Raw genomic sequence first — 14580 nt, 5'->3', positions numbered from 1 at the left:
GATATGAACAGACACTTCTCAAAAGAAGACATTTATGCAGGCAACAGATACATGAAAAAATGCTCATCATCACTGGTCATCAGAGAAATGCAAATCAAAACCACAATGAGATACCATCTCACACCAGTTAGAATGACGATAATTAAAAGGTCAGGAAACAACAGATGCTGGAGAGGATGTGAAGAAATAGCAACACTTTTACCCTGCTGGTGGGAGTGTAAACTAGCTCAACCATTGTGGAAGACGGTGTGGCGATTCCTCAAGGATCTAGAATTAGAAATATCATTTGACCCAGCAATCCCATTACTGGGTATATACCCAAAGGAGTATAAATTATGCTACTATAAAGACACATGCACACATATGTGTATCGCAGCACTATTCACAGTAGCAAAGACTTGGAACCAACCCACATTTCCATCAATGATAGACTGGATTAAGAAAATATGGCACATATACACCATGGAATACTATGCAGCCATAAAAAAGGATGAGTTCATGTCCTTTGCAGGGATATGGATGAAGCTGGAAACCATCATTCTCAGCAAGCTATCATAAGGACAGAAAACCTAACACTGCTTATTCTCACTGATAGGTGGGAATTGAACAATGAGAACACTTGGACACAGGGCGAGGAACATCACACACCAGGGCCTGTCATGCGGTGGGGGACTGGGGGAGGGATAGCATTAGGAGAAATACCTAATGTAAATGATAAGTTAATGGGTGCAGCAAACCAGCATGGCACATGTATACCTATGTAACAAACCTGCACATTGTGCACATGTAACCTAGAAATTAAAGTATAATAATAAAAGAAAATTAAAACTTTAAAAATGCATACCTTTGAATCAGTAATTACACCTGTAGGAATCTATAGTTATTCAAGAATAAGCAAATATATGTGTTCAAACGTATATTATAAACAGTCTATATGTCCATCAAGTTGGAGATGGTTATATAAACTGTAGTATGGCCATGCAAGTGCAACATGTATGTAAATATATGCTTACATATAATGTAAATAAACATGTAAATAGATATGGAAACATATATGTAAACATATAAATAACATTATATGTAAATAAACAAGAATTTTAAATATCTATACATACTGATACAAAAAATTCACCAAGATACACTATTAGTAGGAAAAAAGTAGTCTGTAAAATTATAAGATTTTATATATATAAGATGGTCATTTTAGATTTTTTAAAATTTCTGTAGATACATATATCTATGTAATACATTTAAAAAATCTAGACAAATACATACGAAACTTTTCATATTGCCCCACATGGAAGAAGAAATGAGAAGGAAAGAAGGGAAATGAAGGGAGCCTTAGCTATTTATTTTATTTATATTTTCATCGTGCTTGAAACTTTTACTTGAAAGTGTTCTTATATATCACTTATATAATTAGTAAACTAATTTTTAAAAAAATTTTGACTGGTTTCTCAAGTCCTCCAGTTGCCACAAGTTTTTTTTGAAAGCAACCAGAATAGAATCCTGAAGACAGTCTTGCTTGATCTTCTATTGGTTACATCATTAACACACAAAGCCTGTGTGCCTTGTACAAATTGAAACAAACTCACCACATTCAATGAAGGTTATTTTTAGTTTAACGCTTATTATACAGTTTAATGGTCCAGTCTGTAATTTCATTTGACCATGGCGAGAAGACCTGTGAAAAGCAGTATCTCCACTGAAGAAGAAACATAAACACCAGATAAAAACTTACACAAGTTCATGGTAAAATAACAGAAGGGAAAATAGTGAAAGATTAAAATAAATCTTTACCCACTTGATCCTCACAGCAACCTATGATGTGGATACTATTGTTGTCCCTATTTTATGAGAGAAAAAGCTGAAGCACAGAGAGATTAAATAACTTGCATCAAGGTCAGATAGCTAGTAAGTATGGAGACGTTATTTTAATCCAGGCATTCTGATCCCAGAACCCAGGCTCTTAAACACAACACTATAAAAAGCCCAAAATAGAAAGAGATGTGTGTAGCCTTTTGCGCTTAGAAAGCAGAGTCAATATACCTGATTATTCTGCAAGATAAACTCTGCAGAAAATAGAAACAATGAACAGAAGCAATGCCATTTAGAATGCCTTATGTAACAATGCTAGGTTGAAGTTAGCATTTTTTCTGTATGAATAATCAATTGATCCAGCATAATTTATGAAAAAGACCATCCTACTGCATTGCACTGTGCCTTTGTCATTATTTAAGCGACTATGTGGGTGTGGATAAGTTTCTGGACTCTTTTTCTGTTCCACTGTATTATTTAACTATCATTAAACCAAGTCATATTGTCTTGATTACTGAAACTTGTTTTCACATACGATTGTGAATGTGAAAGATACAATCTTCCAGCTTTATTATTTTCTTCAAGACTATATTTTGACTAGTTTTGATATTTTGTATTTTCAAATAAATTTTAAAGGCAACTTGGAAATTTCTACTAAGTTGGCCTACTGAAATTTCCATTGAGATTCCATTAATCTTGTATATCAATCTAGGAAGAATTGATAACTTTGTGATATTGACTTGATCTACTCACATGATATATCTTCATTTATTTAGGTTTTAATTTTGTTTTAATTGTTTTTGTTTTTTTTCTGTCTAGAGTTCTTATACCATTAAATTCATAAATCTGAACCTTTGTCTTATACCATACACAAAAAATCAATCCCAAATTATATACATAACTATTAAAGGTAAAACAATAAACTTCTAGAAGGTAACATAAGAGAATTTTCATGATATTGGCATAGGCAAAGATTTCTTAAATAGGATACCAAATTGGATTTAAATAACATTAAAATTAAGAATTTTTCTTCATTAAAAAATTAAGAGAACTAAAAGACAGTCCACAAAAGGTAGAGGATGCTTGCAAGACAAATATTTCCAATGAAGAACTCATATCCAGAATATACAAATCAATAAGAACAAAACAGAAAGTTCATTTTTTAATGGGCAAAAGATTTGAAAGTGCACTGTGCAGTGGAAGATATTTAAATGGCTAATACACATAAGAAAAGGTGCTAAATATCATTGTTGTAAGCTTGATGCAAATTAAAACCCAAATGAAATACCAATACACAACCACCAGCGTACCTTTTTTTTTAAACTGACAATACCAAGTGTAGACAACAGTGTGGAACAACTGGAACATTAGAGTAGAAGTGTAAATTGATGTAGGTGCTTTGAAAAAATATTTGGCAGTACCTATTAAAATTGAACATATACATACTTTATGATCCAGCAATCAAATTAGATAAACATAAACTTAACAGAAATATGTACACCTGTACACTATATTCGTAGCAGCGTTACTCATAAAAACCCCAACTGAAGCAATCTAAATGTCAATCAACAGTAGATAAATAAAGCTGTGGTATCCATACAACTTAATACTATACAACAATAAAAATAAAGTGAATAAATTTTTGCTTTCTGCAGCACCATACATGAATCTCAGAAACATAATGTTGAGCAAATGAAATCAGACAGAAGTACCTTCTTTCATTTCATGTCAATAAAGCTGAAAACCCCAGAGAAAGCTAAACAATGATGATAGAAGTATAGAGGTTATCTTTGGATAGAAGTAATGATTAGAGAACATAAAGGAGGATTCTAGGGTGAAGCAAATGTTTTATTCATCTAGGTGTTGGTTACATAGATGTTTTTACTTTGTAATATTCGTTGAGTGAACATTTACAACTTTTACACTTTTTTTCACATCTGCTATACTTCAGTAAAATGGTTTACTTTAAGAGAAGCTTATCTGTGACTTCACCATAATGATCATAGGAAAAACCACCTAACAGGTACTATACTTATCACCAGGGTAACAAAATAATCTGTAAACCAAACCCCCATGACATGCAATTTACCCATGTAACAAATCTGCACATGTGTCACCTGAACCTAAAATAAAAGTTGGAAAGAAATAAAAATAATGATACAGAAAGATAGAATCATGATATAAGGAGAGGCTGGAAATGTTCATGGAAGAAGAAAAATGTCAAATGATCAAGAATAGGAAATAGTACAAAGACCTGTCTGCCTTAAACATTCTGGGAACAGCAGTTTGGCTCATCCCTTTTCTTAAATTTTATGGTTTTAGTTAATCATGGCCAAAAAGAAAGAGGTGCTTGAGTCTAAATCTATTATCAGACCTCTTACTGTTGAAGAAGTCCTATATCATATTCCGTGGCTAGATAAAAACAAAGACCATATAAACTTCATTCAGGTAACATTTTTATTTCCTATTAATAATATTTTTAATGTACTAACAAATAATATCTTTAAAAATAAGAATTTAACCATGATACTCTCTAGTTTAATATTCTCTAAATGTTCCTTATTGCCAATAGGATAAAATCAAAATTGTTTTGAATAATATGCAAAATCTTTCTGCAATCTGTTTCCTGCCTACTTCTCCACCTTCATCTTCTGTTTTCCATTGTCACATACCCTCTATTCTCTATTTATACTGAACCAATCATGGTGTCCCATGCACATTACATGTTTTTCTAATTCCATTCATCTGTGGGTGCTATTTACTTTTCTTAAAATGCCCTTGTATTTCACTTTTTTTTTTTTTTTAAACTTTTCCTGCTTATTTCTTTTCTGGAAACATCCCCACCAGAGTGCTCAGAAAAGTAGGCTTTGGGGCCGAAAGCCCCACCAATGGAAGACCATCCTGTGAACTGTATTGTTTTCAGAGGACCAATATTGCTGCCATTGTACCCAATGTGTACCTTTATTATAGCATTAAGTACATTACATTACAATTATCTTTAGGCCTCTCTCCTACTACATTTTTTATCTCATCTATCTTTTGAATACCCAGCCCCTAGCACTTTGCATAATGCATATTGGATGCTCAGTTAAGTGCTTGTGGAATGAACAAATCAATGGATCTAACTTGTTCTAATGTTCTTTTATATATATCTATTTGATGTCAAAAGACCAATTAAATTTTTCTACCTGATTAAAACATTTTGAATAAATGAATATTTTATTTACCTAATCAGCTGTTTAGAGCAGGAGTATGTATGACACACGCATGCAATTAGCCTATATCTGTTCCCATTACTTTTCATCCAGATGAAAGATTTTTATCCCCTAATTACATTCTCATTCCTAGAGTATTTCTTTTCTAATCCATGTATAAATACCCTATCTAAAATTGCATATATTCATAAAGATCCACCTTCCTCTTTACTCTTCATAATTTCTATTTTCTCTTACAAACTTATTACTAATGTATTTCAGATATTATCAAATGATAGTAATTTTTTAAATGTACAAACTTTTTTTAAAAATGCAAATTTTAGGCCTGGTGCGGTGGCTCACGCCTGTAATCCAAGCACTTTGGGAGGCCAAGGTGGGCAGAAAACCTGAGGTCAGGAGTCTGAGACCAGCGTGGCCAATGTGGTGAAACCCTGTATCTACTAAAAATGCAAAAATTAGCTGGGCATGGTGGTGGGCACCTGTAATCCCAGCTACTCAGGAGGCTGAGGTAGGATAATTGGTTCAAGCAATTCTCCTTGGCTTGAACCCAGGAGAGGGAGGTTGCAGTGAGCCGAGATCATGACACTGCACTCCAGTATGGGTGACTGAGCGAGACTCCATCTCAAAAAAATAAATAAATAATAAAAATGCAAATTTTAACATTCCCAACCACTCCTAAAATGTTGTTTATAGCTTATGTATTTGGTGGTATCTTTTAGGAAAAAGCCAAAGTTGTAACATTTGATTGTGGAAATGGTATATTTGAAGAAGGTGATGAGCCCAAAGGAATCTATATCATTATTTCAGGCATGGTAAAGGTAAGACAGAGGTTTTTGTTTAGTTTTGTTTTTTGTTTTGAGACAGAGTTTCTCTCTTGTTGCCCAAGCTGGAGTGCAATGGCGTGATCTTGGCTCACTGCAGCCTCCACCTCCTGGGTTCAAGTGGTTCTCCTGCCTCAGCCTCCCAAGTAGCTGGGACTACAGGCATGCACAACCACACCCTGCTAATTTTTTGTATTTTTAGTAGAAATGGGGTTTCACCACGTTAGCCAGGCTGATCTCGAACTCCTGACCTCAGATGATCTGCCTGCCTCAGCCTCCCAAAGTACTAGGATTACAGGTGTGAGCCACCGCACCTGACTGGGCAGAGTTATTTATAAATGCACTTCTGATCATAAGTTTTTTAAGAAAACTTTATGAAATTGGTAATTAGTAGCTTTCCAGGTTAAGAACTGCACAGTTTCTTTTTTAGGACAATGACTACCATCTAATGATAAATTTTCATGTTCAGACACAATGGATAACACTATTCATCATGTTAAAGACATACTTTCTCACAAATAACAGGAAACTTTCAAAATAATTCTTTTATGATGGAAAATTATGATATAAATTGTTATTCAACTTTGCTGATCTGAGTTAGAGATTTAGCCATTCTAAATGGCTATAGATTAACTGAGTAGGAGGAATCAGAAAGATCAGAGTATTTAAGAATGCTTTGTGTCTAAATCATTGCTAATTTAATAATTTTACTTAAAAAGAAATAAAATATTTATTCTCAAGACAATATGTAAATATTAGAATTGTTCAAACCAAAGTGGAAAAAGCCATAAATTAGTTTTGGTAATACAAGTTAACTGGCATATGTCTTTTTCTCTTTCTTTGTTCCTGAACAGCTTGAAAGATCAAAGCCAGATTTGGGGATTGATCAAATGGTGGAGTCAAAGGAGAAAGATTGTCTGATAATTGACACAGACTATATGCTCAGTGGAGAAATAATAGGGGAGATAAACTGCTTAACTAATGAACCTATGAAATATTCTGCCACCTGCGAAACTGTAGTGGAGGTCAGAGAAACTTAATCTGTGACTTTTGTTTTGTTTTGTTAAATATCTAATATCAGATTTAAGGTTATTTTAGCACTTAGTATAAGTTTACAGTGTAGTTGACAATTTACTTTTAAAAACTAGGAATAATAAAGGAACAAAACTTGTCGAATTATAAAGCCCTGGCAAAATAGCTTATGAATGTTAACCATAAAGAAAGAAGAATTTATCCAGAAAAACTGGCTACATAAGCTCTTTCATGGGGAAATTGACTGGCACATATTAATTGTCAATACCACAATTTGAAAGAGGAGAAAGGGGATAAAGACGGGGCTGGAATCTATTAATATAAAAGTTGGGCAAAGTATATGGAAGTTTCCCTACACATGATTGAGAAAAACATCCTCACAGTACCAAGGGATCCCACTGGCTTAATTTGAACTCAAAAAGAATAATGACTGTAAATAATTAAACTCCATAAATATGTGAAAATCCATACATTGATAATGAGGCTAATTTTTTAAATTTTTACTGAGGTTGCTAGGATATCATTTTATTACTCTGAAAATGGATTTTTTTTAAGAGAAAGAAGTAAACATTTATCTTGCCTTTCTTCTATGAACTCTTTCAAAGTAGCTTTTTAAATGAGGAAAAATTTTATATAGAATTTCAACTAATAAACACAGAATGAGAGAATCAGATAATCTCCATTGTGACATCACTAATAATAGATCTAGGAAACAACCTTCATTTGATGCTAAAACTACTGAGTGAATGTTAATAGAAAACTTTATAAGGAAGGAAATACTACCTAAGGACATTGGTCAATATTAGTGTCACTAAATAGGAAACCAGGCATAATGTACCTCATGATGTGACGCAGCGGAAGTGCTAGCACCACCCACGAAGTCTCATAAAAGAAAAATCTGAAGTTCTTCAAGTCTGTAGATTGAATCAGTTTACAGAAAATACAGGAAGGAGAGAAACCAGTTCATTGACACCAAGAGGGAATAATCGCTAAATTTAGAATGTGGAAGAGTCTATAGACAAATAACCTGATTTCTTTAACAAATCAATGGCATAAAAAGTGAATGGAGTAGCAGTTATGGTGGTTCATGCCTGTAATCCCAAAACTTTGGGAGGCTGAGGCAGGAGGATTGCTTGAGGCCAGGAGTTTGAGACTGTCCTGCAACATATCCGCAAAAAATAAAAAAAAAAATTAGCCAGGCACGGTGACACATGCCTGTAGTTCCAGCTACTTGGGAGGCTGAGGAGGGAGGATTGCTTGAGCCCAGGAACCCAAGGTTCCAGTCAGCCATGATTGCACCACTGCACTCCAGAGTGGTAACAGAGCCAGACTCTGTCTCTGTTTAAAAAAAGACAAAGAAGTGTGTAGTGGTAGAGGGGAAGAAGGCAAAGGAAAGTTATTAAAAATGGACTTAAGAGATATAATAACCAAATAAATACAATTGCTCTAATTTGAACAAACCAATTATATTTGAGATAATTTAGGACATTTTAATGTGAACAGAATACTAAATGATATTTTTATTTTTGGCATATAATCACATGTTATATACTTAAAATATCTCTATCATTAAAATGTTTGAAAATAAAATTATATATTTATGATACCAGGAATTTGCATAAAAACCCTCTAGCCTTCTGCTTCGGGCTATAATGAAGCTACATGTAACAGAACAGCACATCCTCTATTAAAAAAACAACCTAAAACTTAATAAAATATATGAGGCAAACGTGATTTTTTTCTATTTAAATTTTTTTTTGAAAATTATTTTATTTAATCCTTTTATTTTAGGTTCAGGGGTACATGTGCAGGTTTGTTATATAGGTAAACTTATATCATTGAAGACTAACAGATGAGAAACTCACAAGGTAAGCCCTACATTCACCCGATCCTCCGCTTAGGATCATTTCCTGACCATGATGCAATAAGAATCCAAGCAGAAAATGGCAATCCTGCTAAGCTGAGAAATGAGACATCAGAAGTTGTGGAAACTAACCTGGCTAGAATCTGCAGAGTGGGAAGTAAGAGAAAGTCTTACACAGAGAAAGACCCAAGTAGTCTGTGTGGTGGTTCTCCACAAGTCCTTGGTTGAGAGACAGGCTGCAAATGCCCAGGATGAGACACAACTAGATTTACCAGATTGTTAAGAAAGGAAGAGAGATACCAAGAGTCAGGCAAGGCGCAGCGGGTCACGCCTGTAATCCCAGCACTTTGGGAGGCTGAGGCGGGTGGATCACCTGAGGTCAGGAGTTTGAGACCAGCCTGGCCGACATGGCAAAACCCCGGCTCCAAAAAAATACAAAAATTAGCTGGACACAGTGGCGCATGCCTGTAATCCCAACTACTCTGAAGGATGAGGCAGGAGAATTGCTTGAACCCAGGCAGTGGAGGTTGTGGTGAGCCGAGATCACGCCAGTGCACTCCAGCCTAGCTGACAGAGCAAGACTCTGTCACAAAAAGAGAGAGAGAGAGAAACATACCAGGAGCCAAGAAGTCAAGATACCAAACAGAAAGGAAAGATCTGTTAAAATCTCAGGCCCACAGCTGAGAGACCTCAGCTGAGATGTGGAAAGAATAGGCCTTAGGAGTAAGAATTATGACCTCGAAGAAGGCTTGCTCTTATTCTAAGACCTAACAAAGCCTTGGAGCAAGCCCTGACAGCATTCATGGTTGAGACAGAGTCTGGAGGTTAAGAACCACCAAGTTACACTGTCTTAGATACCTGAGGTTTTCTACTGATTCACTCAAGCAAATCGTAAAATCCAGATGTACAAGCTCAGTGTGATCAGATGGTAAATGAACTGCCTACTGTAACAAAAATCATAATTTTCAGAGGAAGATAAAATAATCTAGAATCTCTGTAGTGTTATCATTAACAACCATGAATTACAAAACAAGCAAAGAAGCATGAAATTGTGATCTATAGTATAAAAGGTGAGGAGTAAAGCATTGAGTAAAAACCATCATGGAGATTGTCCAGACTGTAGATTGGTCAAAGACTTTAAACCAGTTGTTAAAAATGGATTCTGGAGCGAGGTGGCCAACATGACTGACTAGAAGCAGCTGGTGTGTGCCGCTCTCACAGAGAGGGATGGAAGGGGCAAGTAAATATAGCATTTTCAACTGATACATCCAGGTCCACACGTTGGGACTAATCAAGGAAACAACTGAATTCATGTAGAATGGAGAGAAGCAAGGCAGGATAACCACCCACCTGGGAGTGACACAGAGTCAGGGGAACCTCACCTGCCCAGGGAAACAGTGAATGAATGAGCAGTCCCAGGAACCCATGCTTCTCCCATGGATCTTTGCAACCCTCCAGTCAGGAGATCCCCTCATGAACCCACTCCACTAGGGCCTGCAGTCTGACATGTAGGACTATGTGGAGTCTCAGCAGAGCAGTCACTCAGGCACATGTGGAGTCCTAGGAGCCTTAGATACCCAGGCCTCCTGGAAAAAGCAGCTGCAACCCTCAGCAGAAGTTAGATTCCCATACCTACTCCTAGGAGAGGGACTGAATACAAGGGACTGACCAATGATGGTCTGCAGGCCCATGGTACACCACATGATAAGACCCACTGGCTCAGAAATCCAGCCAGCCATGGGTAGCAGTGTTGCATCTCTCTGAGAAAGAGCTCCCAGCAGGTAGGGCAGGCCACCACCTTTGCTGTTTCAGAGCCTCAGTCACAGTTGCCTTAGGGCTCTAACAAATCGGTGGCAACTAGGGACTAGAGCAGACCCTCAGCACTGCCCAGCAGTACTATGGAGAAGCAGTCAGACTTCTTATTCATGCAGATCCCAAATCCCATTTCTCCTCACTAGGCAGAATCTCCCAATTGGGGTCCTCCAATCACCCCTGCTGGTGTTGGCCAACTGGGTTTCAAACCTCCCTGGTACAGAGCTCCAGGGGGAAGATGGACCACCATCTTTGCTGTTTGGTCAACTTAGCTATTCTTGCCTTCGGGCTTTGAAGAGTCCAAAGCAACTGGAGACTGGAGCGGACCCCCAGCTAGTACAGCTGCTCTATGAAAACATGGTCAGACTGTTATTTTAAGTGGGTCTCTGATCCCGTTCCTTTTCATTGGTTGGGACCTCCTGACCGGGGTCTCCAGCTACCTCCTACAGGTGTGTTCAGGCTGGCGATAGGTTCATACCTCCCTGGGGTGGAGCTCCCAGAGGGAGAGGCAGGCCTCCATCTCTGCTGTTTTGCAGCCTCCACTCGTTGTTACCTTCAGGCACAAGAAAGTCCAAGGTGACTAGGGACTAGAGCGGACCCCCAGCATACCGCAGCAGCCCTATGGAAAAGTGGCCAGACTGTCACATGGGGCTAGTTCCCACATCTCCTCACCAGGCAGGTCTCCAGGCCTGGAGCTCCAGCCACCCCTTGTCAGGGCTATTGAGCCAATAGCAGTTCTGCAACTCCCTGGACAGAACTCCCAGTGGGAGCCGGGGGTTGCCATCCTTGCTGCCTTGCAGCCCTTGCTGTCTCTAGGATCCAGAGAGTCTGTAGGGATCAGAGGCTGGTCCGGAACCCCAGCAAAGAGCAACCACCTCACAGAAAAGTGGCCAGACTGTTCTCCACGCAGATCCTGATCCTCACTTTTCCTCAATGAACAGGGCCGCCTGGCCTGGGACTCCAGCACAATGACCCAACTCTTGCCTGATCACCACAATCAAAGACAGCCCAGCATTTCTTCAAGGAGGAAATCATAGAGTCAACTCACAACCCCTCTGCCACTACAGTTGCAGTGACTCAGCCCTTACAGCCCTGACACTGGAAAGGAACAAAGGGCCTAGTCATTATGCTGGCACCTCCAGCACATGGCAGCCACCATATGGAGGGGAGTCCAGCCACCATATGGAAGGGTATCACTGCCCCCACTCTTCACAAGGCAGGGCACCTGGCTCATGAAAGTAGAACAGTTGCTCCATCCACAACTGAGCATACTCACTGGTAGTGGCCCAGAGTTTCCCGAGGGAGAGGCTTCTAGAGGCATACAAGTGCACCCCCGCTCCTGCCACTGCCACAGTAACAATTGAATCCCTGCTGCCCTTGGTCTGGGGAAGAAACAGAAAGCCTGAGGGCTACACCCAAGTTTACCACATGCCACAGGTACCAGACAGAAGAAAGACCAATCTTTCCTCCCTGTGAGCTTTTGGCTCCCTCATCCCCACCAAGAAAAACCCCAAGGTCGTGACAACGGTACACACAACCCACTCCTCCAGCTGACCAGTAACAGCAGCTCCACATTTCATGGAGGTGGAGCCCCCAGGAGCAATAACTTACAGAATGGAAGACAATGATTGCAAACTATGCATCTGACAAAGGTTTATAAGCCAAAATCTCTGAGAAACTTAAACAAATTAACAAGCAAAACACAAACAACCCCTTTAAAAAGTGGGCAAAGCATATGAACAGACACTTTTCTAAAGAAGACATACACGTGGCCATCAAGCATATGAAAAAATTCTGATGATCACTAACCATTTACATTTGAAATACAAATCAAAACACAATGAGATACTATCTCACACCAGTCAGAATGACTATTATTAAAAAGTCAAAAAATAGCAGATGCTGGCAAGGCTGTGGAGAAAAGGGAATGCTTATATCCTACTGAGGGAAATGTAAATTAGTTCAGTCATTGTGGAAAGAATGCTGGCAATTTCTAAGAGAACTTAAAACAGAATTACCATTCAACCCAGCAATTTTATTATTGCGTATATACAGAAAGGAATATAAATCATTCTACTATAAAGACACATGTATGTGTATGTTCTTTGCAGCACTAGTCACAACAGCAAAGACATGGAATCAACCTAGATGCCCATCAACCGTAGAATGGATAAAGAAAATGTGGTACATACACACCATGGAATACTATGCAGCCATAAAAAAGAATGAGATCATGTCCTTTGCAGCAACATAGATGGAGGTGGAGACCATTATCCTTAGCAAACTAACACAGGAACAGAAAAGCAAATACTGCATGTTCTCACTTATAAATGGAACTAAACATCAAGTACATATGGACACAAAAAAGGGAGCAAGAGACATCAGAGCCTACTTGAGAGTGGACTGTAGGGAGGAAGGTAAGGATCAGAAAACTACATATCATGTACTATTATGCTTATTAACTGGGTGATGAAATTATCAGTATACCAGATCCCTGCAAAATGTAATTCACCTATATAACAAACCTGCACCTGTATCCCTAAACCTAAATGAAAAAATTTTAAAAAGCACACACATGTCAAATTTTACTTAAGGACTAGAACTTTTTAATAGTCCCGTACATACTGAAATTTTGGGAATTTGTATCCTTCCCACAAAAACAACTCCATGCCAGATGGTTTTACTGATGAGTTTTATCAAATATTTCAGGAAGAAATAACATGAATCTTACACAGACTTTATCAGGAAACAAAGGAGGAAAAAAAGCTTTCCAGTGCATATTATGGGGCCAGTGTAAACAAATACTAAACCTTGAGAAAACATTTCAGCAAAAGAAAATTACAGACCAATATCCCACATTAATGTGGATACAAAAAATCATTAATGAGATATTAGCAAGTTGAATCCAGGAATATATTAAAAGGATTAGACATCAAAACTAAATAAATAAGCTTTATTTTAGGAATATGAGATTGATTCGACATTTGAAAATCAACCATTGTGATTCAACACATTATTTAAAAAAACAGAAAATTTATATAAGATATTTGATATAGAACAAAAAGAATTTTACAAAATGTAACATTCTTTTAAAAAATCTCCAAAAACTCAGAATAGAATGACACTTCCTGAACTCAATAATGGGCATTTATTATAAATTTATAGCTAACATCACATCTAGTGATGAAAAACTAAGACAATAAGACTGAGAGCAAGACAAGAACATTCACTCTTACCAATTCTATTCCGTATTCTACTGGAGTTGTTAGCTAGTAGAATAGGGCTAGAAAAAGAAATAAACTGACTTAAAAATTACAAAAGAAAGCACTAAAATTGTCTCTGCAAGATGGCATGATATCTACATTTTTAAGATTCTACCAAAAATAACTAGAATCTATAATGAATTTAGTAAGGTGGCAAGATACAAGTCCAAATTCCAAAAATTAATTGTGTTTTCATATACTAGTAACAAACAACTGGAAATAAAATTTTTAACTCTTTTTACAAAAATAATCAAAATATAAAAGGGATAGACATAAAGTTAATGAAATACATGGAATAACTCTACAATGAAAACTATGGAATATTTCCTAGATAACTGAAAAAAGATTTAAAAAATGGAGAAGTACACTGTATTTGTGAATTAGAGCCCATAATATTATTAAGATATCCATTCTTCATAAATTGATCTATAGATTCAACACAACCTCAATCAAAATCTCCACAGACTCTTTTTGTAAAATATATATGAAAATGCAGAGGACCTACAATAGACAAATATAAAAAAGTTAGATGATTTACACTACCTAATTTAAAGATATACATCCCATGTAATTAAGGCCACATGACATTGGCTTTAGGTCAGGATGTAGAGATCAATGCAACAGAAAAGAGAATCTATATGTAAATCCACGCATACATAGTCAATAGATTTTCGACAAAGAATCAAATTATCTCAATGGAAAAATTACAATATTTTCAACAAATAATCCTGAAAACACTGAATATCCATGCAGAA

At 37.1% G+C, this 14580-nt stretch overlaps 1 protein-coding gene across 1 annotated transcript in view; it reads left to right on the top strand.

Moving 5' to 3' along the window:
* Positions 1–14580, top strand: part of SLC9C1 (solute carrier family 9, subfamily C (Na+-transporting carboxylic acid decarboxylase), member 1) — a 131592-nt gene that overhangs the window by 88545 nt on the left and 28467 nt on the right. Inside the window, 3 exon segments of the mRNA XM_011932809.1 lie at positions 4141–4266; positions 5753–5851; positions 6709–6879. Of these exon segments, the coding sequence (XP_011788199.1) occupies positions 4141–4266; positions 5753–5851; positions 6709–6879 (396 nt within the window).

Source organism: Colobus angolensis, unplaced genomic scaffold (genome assembly GCF_000951035.1).
Source record: "Colobus angolensis palliatus isolate OR3802 unplaced genomic scaffold, Cang.pa_1.0 Scaffold98, whole genome shotgun sequence".
Classification (NCBI taxonomy): Eukaryota; Metazoa; Chordata; class Mammalia; order Primates; family Cercopithecidae; genus Colobus; species Colobus angolensis.
Note: the sequence above shows the minus strand (reverse complement) of the source record. Positions and strands in the feature narration are given on the sequence as shown.